Source organism: Solanum pennellii, chromosome 7, assembly GCF_001406875.1.
Source record: "Solanum pennellii chromosome 7, SPENNV200".
NCBI classification, from domain to species: domain Eukaryota; kingdom Viridiplantae; phylum Streptophyta; class Magnoliopsida; order Solanales; family Solanaceae; genus Solanum; species Solanum pennellii.
In genome coordinates, this window is record NC_028643.1 from 66290120 (window position 1) to 66311129 (window position 21010).

The following is a 21010-nucleotide window of genomic DNA, read 5'->3' on the forward strand; positions in this document are numbered from 1 at the left end:
TACCTGCAGGGAAGAGAGCTTTGCTGAACAAGTGGGTGTTCAGAATCAAGACTGAACCAGATGGCAAAAGAAGGTTCAAGGCTCGTTTAGTGGTTAAAGGATATTCACAAAGGAAAGGTATTGATTATGCTGAAATATTCTCTCCTGTTGTGAAGTTAACCTCTATTCGAATTCTGTTGAGTATTGTTGCATCGGAAAATTTGCATCTAGAGCAAATGGATGTAAAAACAGCGTTTTTACATGGAGATCTGGACAAAGAGATCTATATGCAGCAACCGGAAGGATTTGTGGTTCCAGGCAAGGAACACATGGTGTGCAAGCTCACCAGGAGCTTGTATGGACTAAAGCAAGCGCCAAGGCAGTGGTACAAGAAGTTTGACTCCTTCATGACCAAGAGTGGATTCTGCAAAGCTGAAAAGGATCCTTGTTGTTACTTCAAGAAATACACTGATTCATATGTCTTTCTACTCTTGTATGTGGATGATATGTTGATTGCAGGATCTAGTATGAGGGAGATTAACAATCTGAAGACAAGGTTGTCTGCAGCGTTTGAGATGAAAGATTTGGGTCCAGCAAAGCAGATTTTGGGGATGAAGATTTCTCGGGATAGATCTGCTGGCACTTTAAATCTATCTCAGGAGTTGTACATTGAGAAGGTGCTGAGCAGATTCAGGGTTAATGATGCTAAACCCAGGACTACTCCATTGGCAAATCACTTTAAATTGTCAAAGGAGCAGTCACCCAAGACTGCCGAGGAGCGTGATCACATGGCACTTGTTCCATATGCTTCAGCAGTTGGTAGTTTGATGTATGCTATGGTCTGCACTAGACCTGATATAGCACATGCAGTGGGAGTTGTTAGCAGGTACATGGCGAACCCGGGGAAAGAACATTGGGAAGCTGTGAAGTGGCTTCTGAGATATATGAGAGGTACATCCAATACTTCACTTTGTTTTGGCAAAGGCAAGGTGACTCTACAGGGTTTTGTGGATGCAGATCTTGGTGGGGATGTGGACTCGAGCAAGAGTACATCCGGGTACATTTACACCATAGGTGGAATAACAGTGAGTTGGATGTCCAGGCTTCCGAAGTGTATTTCTCTTTCATCTACTGAAGCTGAGTATGTCGCAATAGCTGAAGCTGGGAAAGAAATGATATGGCTGGCAGATTATCTGGAGGAATTGGGCAAGAAGCAGAGCGAGAAGATTCTTTACTCAGATAGCCAGAGTGCCATACAGTTGGTGAAAAATCCAGTCTATCATTCGAAGACAAAGCACATCAGAAGGCGGTACCATTTCACTCGCAGGGCAGTGGAGGATGGTGATATATGCTTGGAGAAGATAGAGGGTGAAAAGAACCTGGCAGACATGTTGACGAAATGTGTTGATGTTGGGAAACTGGGGTTATGCAAAACCTCGGTTGGTCTTCTGTAGTTGTTGCTACAGATGTTGCTGTGTGGTAAAGACGTTAATGATGAAGAGATTTTTTTTTAGAATGTATTTTTTGGATGACTGAATCAGTCTCCAAGAGGGAGAATTGTTAGGTTGTGGAGCCTGATTAATATAGGTTGTACTGTCATTCTCCATTTAGTCTCTGTAACTGTTCATACTCTGAATTATTAATATATACTCCACCGTCGTGGAAGTTTACCTACGGAGTGTTACCACGAACTATTGGTTTCTCTCTCAGATCTCTCATCTCTCTCTCGAAAGTTCTTGTGTTCTTCATTCATCAAGTGTGTGTGTGTGTGTGGATTCGATCCTAACAATATGTTCATCAAGACATTACCAACTTCAATCTTTGAAAAGTTTAGAAACAAGATGGAAATGTATCATCTTCGATATATTAAGTGATGTTTCTATTAGGGGGAGTAATACGTGTTGCACTCTTTTTTCCTACCAAAGGTTTATCCCACTGAGTTTTTCTGGTAATTTATATAATGATGCAGTAAATAATGCGTATTTCTACAATTTTTCTTTCACTATATGGACATCCTAGGGGAGTGTTAGTGAAATGGATGTCCATATTAATATATTATATGTTGTAAGTTAATTACAAACAGTATATTAAGTGATGTATACTAGTTAATCATATAGTATACTCGGTGCCCAAAGTATATACTTGGCAAGAAGATATTTATGTGTCACACTTGGTGCACAAGTATATACACCTATATATACCCCTCTTCTTGTAACAAAGAGTAAGCAAAATGCTAAACATACTATTTCTAATCCATCTTTCTTGTTATTTTAGCATTTATACATATTTCATAACTGTGTGGCATAGTTTGAAAAAAAGTTGTGAAATATATTCGAACTTTCATCGAAATTGCTGTAATGATACCGAACTTGGAAAAGATATTTTATCCCTGCATTATTTAATAGTGTATTTTAAGGGTATATATGCGCTCACGTAGACATCATAAATATTGTATCATTATAAATAGTAACATGTTCATGTAGATATGTATTTTTTAAAATATACTATTAAATAGTGCAGGGGTAAAATGTCCTTTTCAAAGTTATCATTACAATAATTTCGATCAAAATTCAAATATATTTCGAATAGTCTTGGGACAAAAAATAAATATAAGGGAAAAGGGTCAAATATGCCCCTAAATTATTCGAAAAGGTCTAGATATACCCTCCGTTCAAAGTTTGGCTCACTCATACCCTCACCGTCCAAGTTTTGGCCCAAATATGCCTTTAAGAGCGTTAGCGAGTATAATGGACATATCCAGTTCATTCTTTATTTCATTAAATGCCACATGGAATCGCCATGTCATTTTAACCTTATCACATGACATTTATATGAAAAGAGATCAATTATGCCCCTAAAAAATTCAGACACATAAACACCTAATTCGTCCCATAAATCAACCCCATTTTAAATAAACTATTCGACCCATTTTCAACAAGTTTGTTTAATTTTTATTTTTTTGATAAATTTCAAAAATGAGTAATTGATTAATAAAAAATAGGGAAAATATGAAAAAAATATAAAATTAACGCCAAAAATTCAAAAATAAATATAGTAGTCTTAAATACAACAATTTTAACACTTTTTTAAATTTTTAATTTTTTTGATAAAATCCAAAAAATGAGTAATTGATTAATAAAAAATATGAAAAAAATATAAAATTAATGCAAAAAATTCAAAAATAAATATAGTAACCTTAAATTCAACAATTTCAATATTCTTTTAATTTTTTCGGCAAATCACGAAAATGAGTAATTTATTAATAAAAAATAGGAAAAATATGAATTTTTTTTATAAAATTTACGCAAAAATTCAAAAATAAATATAGTAACCTTAAATTTAACAATTTCAACAAATTTGTTTAATTTTTATTTTTTTGATAAATCCTAAAAATGAGTAATTGAATAATTAAAAAATAGGAAAATATGAAAAATATAAAATAATTTTTTTTTGAAAATGTTGAATTTAAGGTTACTATATTTATTTGTGATTTTTAAGCGTTAATTTTATAGTTTTTTCATATTTTTCTACTTTTTATTAATCAATTAATTATTTTTTAGATTTATTGAAAAAAATAAAAATTAAAAAAATTTGTTAAAGTTATTGAATTTAAGGTTACTATATTTATTTGTGAATTTTGGCGTAAATTTTATATTTTTATTAATAAATTACTCATTTTTGAGATTTTTCGAAAAAATAAAAATTATTTTTTTGTAGAATTAAAGGTTAGTATATTTATTTATGAACTTTTGGCGTTAATTTTATATTTGTTTCATACTTTTAATATTTTTTATTAATTAATTACTCATTTTCGAGATTTATCGAAAAATAAAAATTTTAAAAAATTATTGAAATTGTTGTATTTAAGGTTATTATATATATTTATGAATTTTTGACATTAATTTTATATTTTTTTTCATATTTTTCCTATTTTTTTTATTAATCAATTACTCATTTTCGAAATTAATCAAAAAAAAAATAAACAACATTAAACGAAATTGTTAAAAAGGGTCAGATAGTTTATTAAAAAGGGGAGTTGATTTATGGGTCGAATTAGGTGTTTATGGTTCCGAATCCCTTTCCATTTTCTATCATCAAGTTATAATAACCACAATCATGAATAAGAGTCATTACAACATAATCAAAGCAAGACAATTACCCACGAACCCTCATTAAGTCAACAAGTGCAATGATCAAGCAAAGCCCCATAATCTTAATCAATTAATTAACTCAACAAGACTTATAAATATCACGCGGTAAGGTGAAAATAACATGACAATTCCATGTGACATATAAATAAATGAAAAATGAGTTGAATATGTCTAGCATACTAACTAACGCCCATAAAGGCATATTTATGCCAAAAGTTAAAACGACAAAAACATGAATGAATGAAATTTTAAACGGAGTATATCTAAATTTTTCCAAATAATTTAGAGACATATATGACCTTTTCTTAAATATAAAAATATATGCGCTTTATTTTGAATAATTAAAGAGGATTTTAGCCTTCACAGCTTATTTTATAAAAAAATAATAAAAAACGACTTTTTTTTGGCAGAATATGAAAAGCTGAGTGGTGTTGTTTGAAGGCGCACACAAGAAGCAACCGCATGCTGTTCCGCCACGCAAGGAGCCCTTTAGCGCGCTCTTTGGAGAAATGGACCCACAAGCTCCATTTTCAACCGTAACTGAACTCCCACATCTTGGCCCACGAGCGCTCTTTTTCAGTCCCCGCGTACTGTTATTCTCCACCGTTTGGATTTCTCTCTCTTCGCTAGCTGCTTCTCGAGCTTCTACCCTTTCTATTACTTCTCCATAAACTATTACCCTTCAACATCAATCTCATTGGAATTCCATGAGTTTTTCATGTAGTAGCAGTTATTTTCAGTTTCCTTCAACGTTGCAGAGAAGAACACTTCATTGCCGATGGAAGCATCGGAGATTGAAATGGGATCAGCGTCGTCGTCGTCGTCATACAGTTGTCGCTATTATGAATTTAAATCATATGCCATTACATAATCTATTTCAAAACATAGTTTCGCAATTTCCTTCTGTAAATTCACTCGATTTAATTGCTCCAGCTCTAGGTTTTGTATCTGGTTTTGCTCTCTACCTATCTCAATCGCAAACGTCAGTAAAACTTCTAGAAACTTCTGTTCCGGAACTCGGAGAATGGATCTTATTCACTAGTCCGACGCCGTTTAATCGATTTGTTGTATTACGCTGTCCATCTATATCGTTTCAGGATAGTGAGCTTATGGAGGATGCGAATGAGAGGCTTGTGAAGGAAGATAGACATTTCCTGAGGCTAGATAGTGGGAGAATTCAGGTGAGGGATTATGAGTGTTGTGATGAGAAGTTGGTGTATCAGAGAGTGTGTTTGAGTACGGAGGATGGAGGAGTTATGTCGCTGGATTGGCCGGCGAATTTGAACTTGGAAGAGGAATATGGATTGGATTCGACTTTGGTGATTGTTCCGGGAACTACTGAGGGAAGTATGGATAAGAATATTCGAGAATTTGTTGTTGAGAGTTTGAGGAGAGGGTGTTTTCCTGTTGTCATGAATCCTAGAGGTTGTGCGGGTTCACCATTGACAACTGCCAGGTGAGAAATGCAATCTCATTCTACTAGTGAATTTGTTGTACTTGTATTATTCTACATTTGTTTCGTTTAAATGCAGCATAGTATGTATATCCTGTTCTGAACTGAATGCAAAACTACTACTGTTTGTTCGTGATAATCATAAGAAATTAGTATTGTATTTGGTGCAGATATAAGAATTTATGTTTTGGTTTCTTTTCCCAGCTAGTCGTTACTATTAGTTTTAGTGCTTCAATCTGGTAACTGCAGCATCCTGTTAAGCTTTCTGGCATTCGAACTAACTAGGTGCTGTCACACACAGTTTATACTTAGGGATTGCTTGTTATCAAAATAAGGAAGGAGTATTGTAGGTTTTACTTAGCATTCTTCACAGCCTTCCCGTACTTTTGTGTGCAAACCTTACTAGTTCAGAAATGAGATTATCCTTTTTAGTTTATGGAAGAACTCACAGGTTTAAATGGAAATTGTGATTTGGCTTGTGATAGTTTAAAATTTATTGCTTCCACTGGTGGCCTTTATCATGTCTCTTGTAATAAGCTAATGGAAGAACAGATGACTACTTTATTGATGTAGGTTATTTACAGCTGCTGACAGCGATGATATCTCCACAGTTGTCCAATTTATCAACAAGAAAAGGCCGTGGTCAACAGTAATGAGTGTGGCCTGGGGTTATGGCGCTAACATGTTGACAAAGTATCTGGCTGAGGTTGGAGAAAAAACACCTCTTACAGCTGCTACGTGCATAAACAATCCTTTTGACCTAGAGGAAGCAACAAGAACCACACCTTATCACATTGATTTAGACCAAAAGCTCACACGGGGCTTAATAGATATATTGAGATCTAACATGGTAAAGAACTCTGTCCTTACATAAAGCTGTCAGTGAGGGATTGTCATCTGGAGTTTTTTGTTTGACGCATGCTTAATGACTTCTCAATGTTCAGTTTGTTGTATAAGGCAGTGCTCTGAATGTTGTTGCCACCATGTTTAAGAATATCATAAAAGTTTGACTCCTCTTTAACATCTATAAGATGTGTGCAGGAACTATTTCAAGGTCGTGGAAAAGGCTTTGATGTTGAAAATGCTCTTTTGGCAACATCTGTTAGGGACTTTGAGAAAGCAATATCAATGGTGTCTTATGGTTATAATGCTATTGAGGATTTCTATGCAAAATCCAGTACAAGGGATGTGGTTGGCAAAGTAAAGATTCCTCTACTTTTTATACAGGTAACATTTTGTCCATTCAGTAAATGGTGAGTTTAAATTTGTCTCTCTAATATTGCATTGAACATTAAAAAAAACTCTTAACTTTGTAAAATAGGGACTCTTTTTGTCCATCCAAACTAATTCCATCAAGTTTTAACAGAGCACCCCTTCCCCTTCCCTTCTTGCCACCTCTTGCTTCTTAGTTGTTGTCATAGATCACCACCATGTTCATTCTTATCAAGATGTGATCTCTGCAGCACCATCAACATTTTTGTCATTAACTAAGCGCACTTCTGCAGATTCAGTGCACATCTTGAAAAATAAAAAGCAGGAATTTTTTTTCCAAATTCTGCTATGCCTTGATTATTCATTCCAATCTATTTCTTGTCCAGAGCCTGAAATTTAAATGATCCTTTAAAACTAATTGCTGTACTTTGGGGGAGAAATACAAGGTTAAGAACAATACGATCTTCTTCTTTCAGCTCAATTAGCTTAGGAGATGATATACCTGATGCCGTTGAGGAATCTTATTACATAGGAAGAAAAGATTGGATTCCGAAGACCAGAAGCTATTCAATTTAAAGCACCTCCTTTGTTCTTATTTTTAGTTAAGGGTCAAAAACACTCCTAAAATAACCCACTTTGTTGAGTTTCATACCTAAACTATTGAGAGTGTGAGTTTCCCACCTGAATTACCACCCAATGGTTAGCAAATCACACCTAGATATTGACTAGAACAAATGTTTGTCTAGAAATGCTTCTAGGCGCATTTGTTCATAAAATCTTCGTTCACCTGGAATATATAAAGACTTTATTTGTTGACACATCAAATTTTTTAAATATATTTTTAGTTGGATTCTTTAAAGCCCTAAATTCTCCCCTTTCAAGTTGGAGATATGCCACGGCAGAGATGAGACCACGCCTAAGAAGGTGGAGAATAAGATGGTTGATGCAACGGTTGGAATAAATTAATTTATATGGTGATAGTTTTAACCTTTAGTCTAATATGAATTTTAGTTTTAACCTTTAGTCTAATATGAATTTGTTTAGATTTGCCATGGTGGAAGTATCATCCACGTGGAGTGCCATGTAGCAGAACTTTTAAACAAAAGAGATTGTACACATATCACCAGAAATTAGTCGAGGTGTGTTTTGCTGAGTATTGGATGATAGTTCAAGTAGGAAACTCACACTCTGAATAGTTCAGGTATGAAACTCAAAAAATTGGGATAGTTTTAAGTGTGTTTTACACACTTTTAACTCTTTTATTTTATTTGATCAATGTCAAAGCACCTCTGGTTCCCTAGTTACTAAAGATACACACTAGTAGCAACTTTGAAGGTCATAAGGAATAATTTGAGTCGCAGAGTGTGAAACAACAAGGAGATTAAGAAAGAGTAAGAAGGCATTCATGTGTAGAACAGAACCATGTCAGACAGTAATAGTGCAAGTGCAAATTTCTAAGGTAAACCATCCGTGAGTTTTCCAAATAATACAAGAAACCCCACTAACAAAAGAACTGGGACTATTCTGGGCATGTTGGTGTTGTAAAATCCCTTAGGATTGAACAAAGAACACTGTTAAATTTTTGGTAGATACACAGTAGATGGAGAGGAGTTTTATTGGGAAAAAGTTTTTTTTAAAAAAAAGGAGGAGAAAAAAGGTGATGGGTGGGGAAAGGTTCAGGTTTATCCTGTTAATACTGAACGGAATCAGCTTGGATGGATTAAAAGTTTCCCTGGTTTGCGAACTAAGATGAATTTTTGTGTTCAGAATAATGTTTATAGATGGACAAATTTAACCAACCCATAACTTAAGGGATGATTTTGGTCATTTTTCTTTGTTTTGAATGTCATCCAGTGGCTTAAGAGTAAGTGCAGGAGATGTTGGATGCTGTTCAAAATATGTAATCGGATATCTGTCAAGAATATAGGACATAACATATGATTTACCACAGGGATTTGTTACCCCTATATTCTTTCGATTCTATTCCGTATAGTTAATAAAGCTATGAAGCATTGCATGTTTAAATAATCTTGTACCCCCTGGATATAAAGGGAAAGGGAGGAATATGATGGGATATGGACAATGCCCTGATAAATAATTCTTGGAGGCTGTAATCTCTTGTGGTCATTTCTGGATAATTTAAAGGCCATTTCATTATCTGGTGTCAATAAAAAAAAATAGTGTTGCTTCACTTTTTGAAGAGACCACCTGCAGGCTTGAAATTTGTTAACTGCTGCAATCAGAAAGAGAACAGTTAAATATCTGTATGCAGAACGTATATTCAAGTTTCAACATGGTTTATTCTATATGCATTGTCCTGAAAATTCATTATAAGTTGGGACCAATCATGAAATTTGTGCTTTCTTTGATGTTTCAGAGTGATGAAGGGTCAGCCCCCTTGTTCTCTGTTCCACGCAGTTCAATAGCAGAAAACCCATACACAAGCCTACTTTTGTGCTCTTACTTTCCACATAATGAAACAACAAATAGCAGATCAACTCTATCTTGGTTCCAGAATCTTACAATTGAGGTGACGGTCGTAACAGTCATCCGTCATGGTTCAGTTTTGCTCCTCCATACTCCCTATATATTTGATTCCCAAAATTCTTGACTGCAGTGGCTCACAGCTGTGGAGGTTGGACTTTTGAAGGGTCGTCATCCTCTTCTGGAAGATGTTGATGTAAGCATTAATCTGTCCAAGGATGTTACGCTTGTGGGCGGACCATCTGATAGAAGTTTTAGATCAAACAAGCTCTTGAATCTTCCGAACTCAGATGATTTAGATAGTTGCTCCCTGGATCCGTCACTGAAAATACTTGAAGGAAAAGATATTGAAGAAACGATTTATTCAAGATGTGGAAGAGATTTTAAAGGTCTCAGAAGCACTGTACAGCTACAAGAACCCTATATCACCTTAGAAAATGGTAGTGCTGATGATGCAGAACCAAGAGAAGATGAGGCTGGAAGTCCTGTTGATGGTGAAAGAGGCCAAGTGCTACAGACTGCAGAAGTGGTCATGAATATGCTTGATGTGACAATGCCTGACACCCTAACAGAAGAACAGAAGAAGAAGGTACTTCTTATCTGTTGCCTTATGACTTGTGGTAATTTGTTGAAACAATTTGTTTTTATTTTGGAGGTAAACTGAGCTGACTCTACTCATTGGAGAGGCTAGATAACTTTGGTAATACATCTTCAAGACCTGACCTATACTAAACTGTGGCAGGTCCTGACGGCTGTTGGTCAAGGGGAGACAATAATGAAAGCATTGCAAGATGCTGTTCCTGATGATGTTCGTGGAAAGCTTACAACTGCTGTCTCTGGAATTTTGCACAATCAAGGTTCAAATCTCAAATTTGATGGACTACAAAGTGTTGGACATACTCCAAACGTGACATCAAGCTCAATGTCAAATACAGACGGTGGAAGTGAAACTTCTGACTTATCAAATGCGGAGACGAGGGCTAGCGATTTTTCAGATGAATTTGATAAGAATGACTCTAGCATAGACAAGAGTTCTCAAGAGCTTGTTTCAGAACCTGAGGCAGTGGATAACGTGCAAAAATCTGTAGATAGAGGTGTAGTTCCTGCTTTAGATAACAATGAAAGTGCAGATCTTTCTGTAGAAAGAACTGCCCTAACTTCTGATTGCATAGAAATTGAGTCTAAAGCTGGAGCTAAGGTTGAGAGTTCAAGTGGGTCTGAGGTGGATGGTGACACTGATAAAGTGATTGCTGAGCAATCCAAAGTGCAGCATGATGGTGGGAAATATCAGACGGACTTGAAAGAAGTGATCTCTACCCAACAAAAGGAAGAAAAAATTACTGATATGTGTAGTGATCAGAACAAGTCAACATCTTCCCCCCAGATAGATGAAAAAACATTACTTGCGGCATCGCCTTCTGAGACCAACGCTATGGAAAATGTAGGTTCTGATAATGTCAAAAGAGAAGAAAGAAGTACGCAGACCAATTCAAATCAAATAATTCCCAATGCCATTTCCCAAAGCTTTGATGTTTCTCAAGCACTGGATGCCCTGACTGGAATTGATGATTCAACTCAGTTAGCAGTTAACAGTGTATTTCATGTACTTGAAGATATGATTAATCAGTTGGATGGGGTAAGAAACACAGAAAGTGAAATCCAGAACGGAGACGGTAAAGATGGACTTGAGAAAAGTGGAACCAAGGATGGGGACTATGAGGATGGACTTACGGACAAAGACAAGGTTCTTGATCAAAATACTAGCCGTATGGTTGAAAACCACGATTTAGATGATGTTGAGAAGAGAGAGAGCGAAGTGATTTCAGATTCCCAAGCAAAATATGAAACAGATTTATTTGGTAAAGTTGAAAGTAATACCGTCGATTTTCAAGAAAGTGACAGAGAAAACCACACAGAAGGTGATTTGAAGAGAAAAAATGTTGTCAATGGAGAGGTTCCTCCAGGGGATTCACTTAAGTCTTTGAATTACATTAAAAAAACTGTTCCTGTCTACATGAATACCAATTTCTCTGGAGACCCACTTTACAAAGAATATCTTCGAAGCTATTTAAGTTCAAAGGCTGTGATAACCAAACCATTAGATTTAGATACCACAACAGCTTTGTTTCTGGACTACTTCCCAGAAGAAGGACAATGGCAACTTTTGGAGCAGACTGGGAGTAATAGTGGCATATCTGATCGTGTTGCAGCTGATGAAAAAAGTCATGTGGAGATGCAGCATGATTCCCCTATGAAAAATAATAATATGGATAATGTTATTGAACCATCTTATGTAATATTTGACCCTGAAAACCAGAATCCTGATGAAGAATGTGTGACTTCAAACAACTCTGATGAGAATGTTGAAGTTAATAATGACACCACTCATGGATCTGCTTTATTTTTAGGAAATACTATAGTGGATGCTTTAAAGGTCGAAGTTGGACGGAAAGTAAGTGCTGAAGACCTGGAGGAAATGCAGCCCAAACTCTCCAATGAACTGGAACATGTTGTGAATTCTATCTGTGAGGCTGTGGGGCATGAAGAGGAGCTTATTTCATTTATCAAGAGTAAGGACCGTACTTCAGGGAAAGTGGGTACACTTCATGCAGAGCATGTTGTACATGCTATTTCATCAGCAGTTCAGGGAACTAGTTATTTGAGAAGGACATTGCCTGTTGGAGTTATTGTAGGCTGCAGCTTGGCTTCTTTGAGAAAGTTTTTTGATGTATATGCAGAAGAAGTAAATGGCCAAAGCAAAGAGTTGATCCTTGATGAAAGAAGTGAACTGGAGAAAGTAGATTCTATCCCAACAGCCAGCAAGAGGATTAATGAAATGCATCCTAATGAACAAGTGTATAGATTGCAGAGTCCAACTTGCCAAGTTGAGGGAGCAGCTGATTCAGAAAATTCAGAGGGAAATTCTGTTATGGTTGGAGCTGTTACGGCAGCCCTCGGAGCATCGGTACTGCTTGTCCCTCAACAGGTAAAATCAACATAAAAAAGTTGGCTGGTTGAGAATTACTTAGAGAGGGTTGCGATAACTGACAACCTTACTAATTATTCAACATTATGAGTTATCACCTGCCTTACATAGTCCATCTAGGCTAGTTCTTGGCATGTTCCAATCTCTCATGCATTTTTCAAAATTGAAAAACTACTTTTCCACCATTTTGCTGTAGAGATTGACCAGAGCTCTCAATTGAATATCTTTGTTTGACAGATGTTTTAAATTCTTTACCCTGGGAAAAAAGTGGGAGGGCATTAACATTAGCCTCTATATGGTGGAGTGATGTCATGAACTGGGACATGGCTATCATATTTTTGACTTTTGAGAACTGACTTCCATATTTTTAATGGCCTAAAGAGACCGAAGTCTACCTTCACCTTGAGCAGAATGCATCGAACATTTTGGACAAAATTCAGTGGAATTTTATGTTGTCCTGGCTTCTTACTGTGTTTTTGGGGTAAACCATCTGATTGTTTCTTTATCAGATTTTTTTTTTTTTTGGGGGGGGGGGGTATAAGGAGTATTTTCATAAAGGGAAGAGCTAATATTTTATACTGCCCATTATTTCTTAATTCATCTGTGCCATTTTTTCTCCTATACATCTCTGATAGATCATGCGTATTTGCTTTAAGGATGCTGAAACTTTTGAGGGTTATTCAAAAACCTTTGAGGATGAGAAAAATCAAAGCAAAGAAGTGGGCAAGGCTGATGAGGAAACAGTTGATAAAACTAACAACAACATAGTCACAAGCCTTGCTGAGAAAGCCATGTCTGTAGCTGCTCCTGTGGTGCCTATGAAAGAAGATGGTGCGGTGGATCATGAAAGGTGTTATAATTTTCACGACATGCTTTTATTTTTTACTTCAATTTTTTCTCAAAATCCACTCGTTATCCTCTTTTCTTAAATAGGCTGGTGTCGATATTGGCGGAGTTGGGGCAGAAGGGTGGCATTCTGAAATTGGTCGCAAAAGTTGCATTGCTTTGGGGTGGTATACGAGGTGCTATTAGTCTAACTGACAGGCTCATTTCATTTCTGCGCATAGCTGAACGTCCTTTGTTCCAGAGGTAAGATATTGCATCATTTTATTCTAAAAAGAACAGTGTGTCTTTTATCTATGTTCTAGGGTGCGGGATGAAAGAATTAACTTACACATTGATAAAATCTTTGTTTTAAAGCAAAATTCATCTCTAAACGCTTTTATTTGGTAGTGTGTTAAATTTTGTGATTAAAGGAAATAATATGAATCTTACTGAAAAAGGAAATAATTTGAATCTTCTACTGCATTAACTAGAGGAATGTTTCTGGATTAAGCAACACTTATTTTCCAAGAATTGCAAGAAATCATATTGTGGCTGTTTGTTTCTTCTTCTTACTCTTCTACATGCTTAGATGCTGAAACTGATATGATTATAGGCAAAATTTGTACCCTTGCTCATAGTTATTGGCATTGGTTGGTGAATTTAGTCTGCACTGAATAGATACCTCCATTTGCATTAATGACTGAATTACTTTAGTGATTACCTTTCAACGCTTCTGTCATATTTTCACCTCTTTCTTTAGTCTGGATGAGAACATGAGTGAAGGAAATTCTTGTTTCTGGAAATCACCCTACTTTAACCTCTTTCTTTAGTCTGGATGAAAACACGAGTGAGGAAACCTCTAGTCCCAGCATTCACATTCAGGGAGATTTGTTATTCTGAAAATTAAGAAACGGCCTTCTGCATCAAATTATTTCTTCTTCGTAATTGCGCCTTAGTCATAGGAATGTGGGGATCTCGGAACAAGTAATTAAGTAGTTTACCTTCCGGACTTCGGCCGTTCCTTAACCACATATATTCGTTTGACCTCCCTAGTGAGAAGCAGCCCTCTGATGATCTTTGTTGTTCTTTTAGAACAAGCAGAGATGCAGCTACTTATTTACAGATCTTCAATATAACAATTGGGATGGTGCAGTTAATCTTGAGATGCCATACTTCAGATCCTGTTGAAAATTGCTTTCAGTTACTGTAGTATACTTTAGCATAGTAAGTTGCCTAGGTTTAGTATGAAATTTAAACTTTTGTTAAGTTGTTTTAGTTGTTGAGATACTTTATGATTTTTGAAATTTTAATTATGCAGATTTTTTGGTTAAGTTGGCTATTCAAAGCTCTCATATGCTTAATAATTATTGAGAGACATTTTCAACCCTTTTTTGCTGCCCCATCTTTTAGAATTGTTGGGGCCTTCATTCATTCTGCAAATTTTAGCTATGTGTCAACATGTTTTTAGACTGAGCTCTCTGTCATTTCACTCAGCTTGACATGCTCTCATACTGATGTTGTTCGACTCTGGAACTTCTACCAGGATTCTTGCATTTGTTTGTATGGTGCTTGTTTTATGGTCACCAGTGTTCGTTCCATTTCTGCCTACACTTGTGCAAAGTTGGACAACAAAGAAGCCATCCAGGACTGCTGAGATTATTTGTATTATTGGCCTCTACATGTCTATTTTCTTACTAGTAACTCTATGGGGCAAAAGAATACGTGGCTATGAGAAACCGCTTGAGCAGTATGGACTAGATATGACTTCAATGCATAAGGTAAAAGTTCTCTTTGTTAACAGTCAACTAATGCTTTAAAGTTGACAAAGTAACAACTTCTTGAGGAAGCATCTGCCTATCCAAGTCTCTCTTTGTTCTGTAATACTGTAATTATGGTTTTGAAGGGTCATCAGACAAGTGAATAAGGCTTCTTCCCTTTCTTCTCTCTAACTTCTTTGTGCTCCTCAGTGGGATCTCATCACTCGATTGAGGTTGAGATAATCTCACACTGTTAAATTCAACACCAATTACTCATTTTCTTGTTTTTTGGAATTCAATGAAACACAACAGTCTAGAAAAGTATCTGGAACAGATATATGCTGTAATGTAATGAGATAATCATACTTTCATGGTTTTTGTTACAAATAGAGATAGGAGACTAAGTTCACATTCTTGCAGTCTAACCATTTCGATTTCCATTTATTACAATGTGACCTACATTAAGCTCTTTTTTTCATATTAACCAATGTAATTAGGTATGAATACCTAGGTATAGGCCTTCATATGTTGTTGCAGTACTAAGAAATGTCAGATATGTTGAACGAGAACCTACTTTTCCTTTTCTTTTCCTTTACTTTCTGCTGTTTTCTTATTTATAAGATTTCTTTGTTTCTTCATAACAAAAATGAAATTGAGCACAATCCAGCTCATTTGTAACAGTTCTCATCAAATATGGCAAAGAAATCATATCTTTAGCAATAACTTTTCCATCAAGTGATCTTTTTCTTTATTTTCCCCCTTTATGTCGGTGGTAACATGGATTGGAAGAGGGAGAATCTAGTGATGTACCTCATTTTCTGTCTTTATCTTTAATCATGAAACCGTAATATGAGTTATGCTGGCATTCTTTAAGAATCAGTTCTGATGTTGGCCATGAATTTTTATGTTTCTCTAAGTAACATATTTAAAGCTTAGAAGGATAATCTATTTTAATTGCATTACTCAGATGCTTCCTGCCTTTCTTGCAGGTACAGAGTTTTCTGAAAGGTTTATTTGGAGGAACCATCCTTGTTTTGCTAATATATTCTGTAAACTCCTTAATTGGCTGTGTTGATTTCCGTTTTCCCATGGCTCCTCCAACCTCATCAGCAGCTTTAACCTGGCTAAAGGTGTATGGTCGGATATTTGTTTTATTTGTTCAAGGAGTTGCAACGGCAACAAGTGTTGCCACTGTTGAGGAGCTTCTTTTCAGGTCATGGTTGCCTGACGAAATTGCTGCTGACCTGGGATATTATCGTGGAATTATAATTTCTGGACTCGGATTTGCTTTGTTTCAAAGGTGCACCCTCATTCTTGATCCAATGCATTTAGGCTTTTGACATGTATCTATGTAGCCTGAGTTTTTAGGTTACTTGTCCTCCAAGCTGCCAATTTTTTTATTTTTTCTTTTCATTACAGCTTCGAATTTCGATCATCTGGGGGATATTCATCAATTTCTTTAAGCTGCCTTATTTTTGATCTTTTGGAACTTGAGAAATAATTGAATGATTGAATTAAGGGTATCTTGAGAATCTTTTCCCTGTATTTGTTTAGTTCTACTTAGTGCTCTTTTGTCTTGCATACATGTGCCTCCTGTCTATTTGATATCTTGAAGAATAATTCCTTTTCAATCAGGAATGTTCTACACGCAAGTAAGAAGATTTAGAGAGGATGAGAACTGAACTTCATTGATTGAAAATGAATCTGTCATCTACCACATTTATACAGACCTTACTTGCGTGGACTCTCCACTTTTTGATTCCGCGACTGTCTTGGATTCTCCAAAAATACACTACTTTTGGCGAATACGACACGCACCCATTGACTTTTTTGAAGAGTCCGAGCAACATAGATACAGACTATGAAGCTAAAATATTGTTGTAACTAACATAACTAACTTTTGCTAACTAAACCTCTAACTTCTATTAATTACATACAGATCCTTACTAATTACATGTTGGTCCTAGTTGTCCTATGTAATCCCTTCTTCAATACTGCAATCTTGCCCTTGCCTCTTCAGATGCACCCTCTCGGGCCTGGACCCACCCCAAAATAGCAGATTCCCCTTTACTGTCTTCAATGTCTTGACTTTAGGAATGATTGACTGTAAGAAGGATAGAGACTTTCCTAAGAAGGTCTTAAATATAGTCCAGTGCCGTGAAGGCGATAATGTCTTACTATCTGGAGATCTCCGCGGAGACGGATATGGAAACCCTCCGCAGATGGGTGGAGAATATAAAGGGGACTTTTCTCTCCTAAAGCTACCCATTACTCAATTGTGCAATTCCTCACACATAATTAAGGGAGCCATTGAAAGGTGACTAAAACACCAGAAAGTTTTATCTGTATGATTGATTGCCTTTCTTAATGCTACTACAGCACTACCCTTTTTGTTCTGCTATGCAACTGAATTTCCAGGGAAGTGATTATGTTTCATATTCTAAAATTGCTTTTCAGGTCACCTTGGGCAGTGCCGAGTTTGTGGCTATTGTCACTGGCTCTTGCAGGTGTTCGACAAAGAAGCCAAAGCCTCTTCCTTGCAATTGGGCTGCGTTCAGGGATACTGGCTTGTAGTCATATTTTACAGACTGGTTTCTTTTTGACTTATTTACCAAAATTCCCTCCATGGTTCACGGGGTCTTCTCCAGCTCAACCATTTAGTGGAGTAGTTGGCCTTGCGTTTGCTTTGTCACTGGCAATACTTCTGTACCCTGTGGAGCCTCTTCATAGGAAGAAAATAGCCAGGAAAATCAAGGAATGAAATGTATGTAACTTTGTATTGGCAAAGATTGGTTAACATGTAACCCAAATACAACCTGCTTCTTTAAGGAAGCTGAGATGTTGGTTGCTTTTGCCGGTTGTCTGGTACATACTACAGGTTGCTTATATTGGAAAGAGCAAGTGAGATAATTGTACTGAGCAAAAACTGTGGCAGTGGATCTATGTTGCTAGGCAGAAAGCTCTCCTTGAGCAAAGTTGTTTATAAGTGTATAAATGAGGCAAATTTTGTAGCCAAGTGAAAAGTGTAAACGGGAATTTCAAGAAACCTCTTTATTTCCACTTTATACATGTACATGTGAGTAGTTATACTTTTCGACTGCAAGGAATGAAACAGAAATCATTTACCACTGAAGTTGTACAAAACTGGAAGAGCAAGTTGTTCAAACTCTATAAGTCACTTCCTTTTGCTGAAAATATTTTCTTTCAAATTTTAGATTCAGGGTGTGCTTTGGTATCCTGTAAAATACTTTTATGGAACACAAGTGATTTTCTCAAAATATAAATGAAGAATTTATGGCCATCTCCATTGGATCATCGTATATGCTCTAAAAAGTTCCGGACTGTAACGAAAGTTAGTGTTCTCTTGATTTCTTCTCCCTAAACCCATCACATGAATTGATAATACTCATTATATATCACTTTTATATCTGTATATTATGTGTACGTTTTTATATTTATAACGATGCACTCAATTCATGAATTGATAATTAGCATATTAGTGCATCGTTTTAATTCGGTTCGATTTAATTAAATTTCAGTTCGATTTTTTGGTATTCGATTTTAGAAAAATGTTCACCATAGTTTTTACCAAACCAGATCGGTTCAGTTTAGTTCGCCGATTTTAAATCGGTTTTTTGGTGTGAAAAAAATAAAGAGGGAATGTGATAAAGTGTTGATAGTTTCATCATGTATTTAATAAAAAGGCTTAAGTCATCTACGGCCCTTTAAAGTTGTTCGCAGAATTCACTTAGACATCTCAACTAAGATTTGTACCTATTGAACACCTCTACCCACCCTCCCAAATTTGAACCATCTGAACATTTTTTGCTTACATGGTACATTATTGTTTGTGATTCACCCCAAGGAGGTGCGTGAGAGGTCTTTAGTTAGGCTTTATTTAGGAAAAGATGTTCTTTTTCTTTCTCCCTCTTTACAGATCACTTCCTCCACCGCACCAGCCATTGCCGTCATTATACATCCATCTTCTTCGTAGTTTTTTCACCGGATACTTCACTTCTACCTCCATCACTGTTTTTTGTTTTTCTAATGCCATCATACTAGGATTGGTGGTACCTTCATTGCCGCCATGGCAGCCACCATCGTTATCGGCATTGAATTTATAGAGAGCTTGAAATTTTGAACTTTTTTTCTTTGTTGGTAATGTAGTGTTTTGGAGTTAAACTGATGGAGATTTGTGTGAATTTTGTTAAAGGATTTTCTTATTTATTTTTTATTTTGCTCACATTTTTATAAGGGTGTTCTTCAATCGAAAAATATAATCACCTATGGAACTCAAAAAGAAATTCGACATAACTCTATTTTTTCCGACAATATTCATTGGAACTGATTAATTTTCTGACGAAGTTCATCTTTTCGTCAAAAATGAAACGAGGAAGACAATTAAATTTTATTTTAACTATGGCCAACTCTTCCGTAACTCATCAAAAATAGCAATAAATCTTAATCAGTTTGCTTGAATTCTATGATGCAGATGAACCAAGAAGATTCGAAAATAATAGAATATTTACAGAGGAGGGTTGCCGTTGGGGGTGGGGCACTATAGAGGGAGAGGGGTTTTGGACTCCATGGAATAGAAGAGTAGGTAAGTTACAGGATTTATACGATTTTTTTTTAATTTTTAACATAAAAATTTTTTTTCTTTTACTTTATAATACATTTTAAAATAATTTTTTTGTACTCCAAAATACCAAATGTCAGTATTTAATTCATCAAATTGTCATGTCATCGCGAGTCTATTTCATACACATTATACTTTTAGCTTATTGTCAAAAAAATGTTTAAATAGTTCAAATTTGGGAGGGTAAAGGTGTTTAATTGGTACAAGTATTAGTTGAGGTGTCTAAATGAATTTTCCGGACAACTTTGAGGGGCTATAGGTGACTTAAGCCTAATAAAAATAAAGAGGGCATAGATGATTTTTTAGCAAGATGCCAAAGGAGTTGTCTCTGTTTCTTTGCATCGATGGCTGTCTTTTTAATTTGCTAAAGCCTAAAGGCTTTCTCCCGTACCGGAATGCTGAATGAATAAAGAAGAGAGCAAGTAGCCTAGCAAGCACGATGCCACGATGAACTTTCGAACAATCAAAATATAAGGACTCACAACGTACAATTGTACATGCATAAACAACAATAGTTTAACACTTCATTGACATTATATTTGTTGTCATTTAACAATTGAAAATTCAAACGGGTCATGTAAATATTTTGAGTCAAAATTCAAAAGTATATAACTATTATTAATTAAGCATAATTTAAATATTTTAAAATTTAGTAAATAAAACTTCGATTCTTCGGTGTACCGTAGTTTCGAGATTCTTACACTAAATTCCAAACCGAAGAACCGAAGTTCCAAAAAAAGAAAACCAACACTGAACCGAAACACCGAAGAACCAAAACTAAAGAATCAAAATTTTTCGATTCAGTAGATTTTTTGGTTTTTCGATATTTATGTCCACTAACATGCTATTGTTGGTGTTCATGACATTTTAATATTAAATTAAAATATAAAGTGTATATGTTAGTGAATATGAACTGACGAGAAATTTAGTGTTACTTATATTTAGTGCTTAGCTCAAGTAGAAAAAAGGTAAAAAGATAAAATTACCTTGTATTTTTCATGAGATTGAAAAAATGCATCTAGCCAAGCTCGAAGTGTTTATAACTTTTGATAGCGCTAAAAACAAGTTCATGGAAATTTAGGGATATCATGCATGTCAGAAAAACACTCTTATCCTTTCCAAACATGCTATTTCACTATGACCGCATGTGTGTCAAGCCTTCATTTTCACATGCACTCAATTTGCATTTCAAATATTCCGTTCTGATTTTGCTTAGTCTGAACCTTTTAGATTTTAGATTTTGTTTTCACACCTCCAACCTAACATTAACTTCATAATGTGTCTCATCAATCAGTACTATATTATTTATAAATAGCATACATCATTTATCATCAAAATAAATAAAAAGGGGCTAGGAACTTATATCTGATACAACTCCATTTTAATTGAAAAGTGTTCTAATTCTCCTCCAATCTTCTAATCCGTCGAGTCAATTGACTCCATTATATGATCAAGGACTTAGTAAAGCGGCAATAAGGACTCAATTTTAGAGTTGGCTACTGATTGCCAATTCCTTTAATTATT

The 21010-nt window shown here is 35.7% G+C and overlaps 1 protein-coding gene across 2 annotated transcripts; it reads left to right on the forward strand.

Annotated features, from left to right (window-relative positions):
- The first annotated feature begins 4576 nt into the window (after positions 1-4576).
- Positions 4577-18148, forward strand: LOC107026405. Of its 2 annotated transcripts, none has more exons than XM_015227359.2 (11): positions 4577-5586; positions 6157-6433; positions 6625-6810; positions 9173-9325; positions 9413-9868; positions 10022-12265; positions 12922-13115; positions 13199-13354; positions 14634-14868; positions 15837-16147; positions 17305-18148. In XM_015227359.2, the coding sequence occupies exons 1-11, from the start codon at positions 4838-4840 to the stop codon at positions 17606-17608; spliced, it is 5265 nt and encodes a 1754-aa protein (XP_015082845.1). In that variant the 5' UTR covers positions 4577-4837; the 3' UTR covers positions 17609-18148. The 2 variants fall into 2 exon arrangements, with proteins under 2 accessions (XP_015082845.1, XP_027774266.1); XM_027918465.1 differs by having other exon boundaries at positions 5459-5586; positions 6136-6433.
- Positions 18149-21010: the final 2862 nt, after the last annotated feature.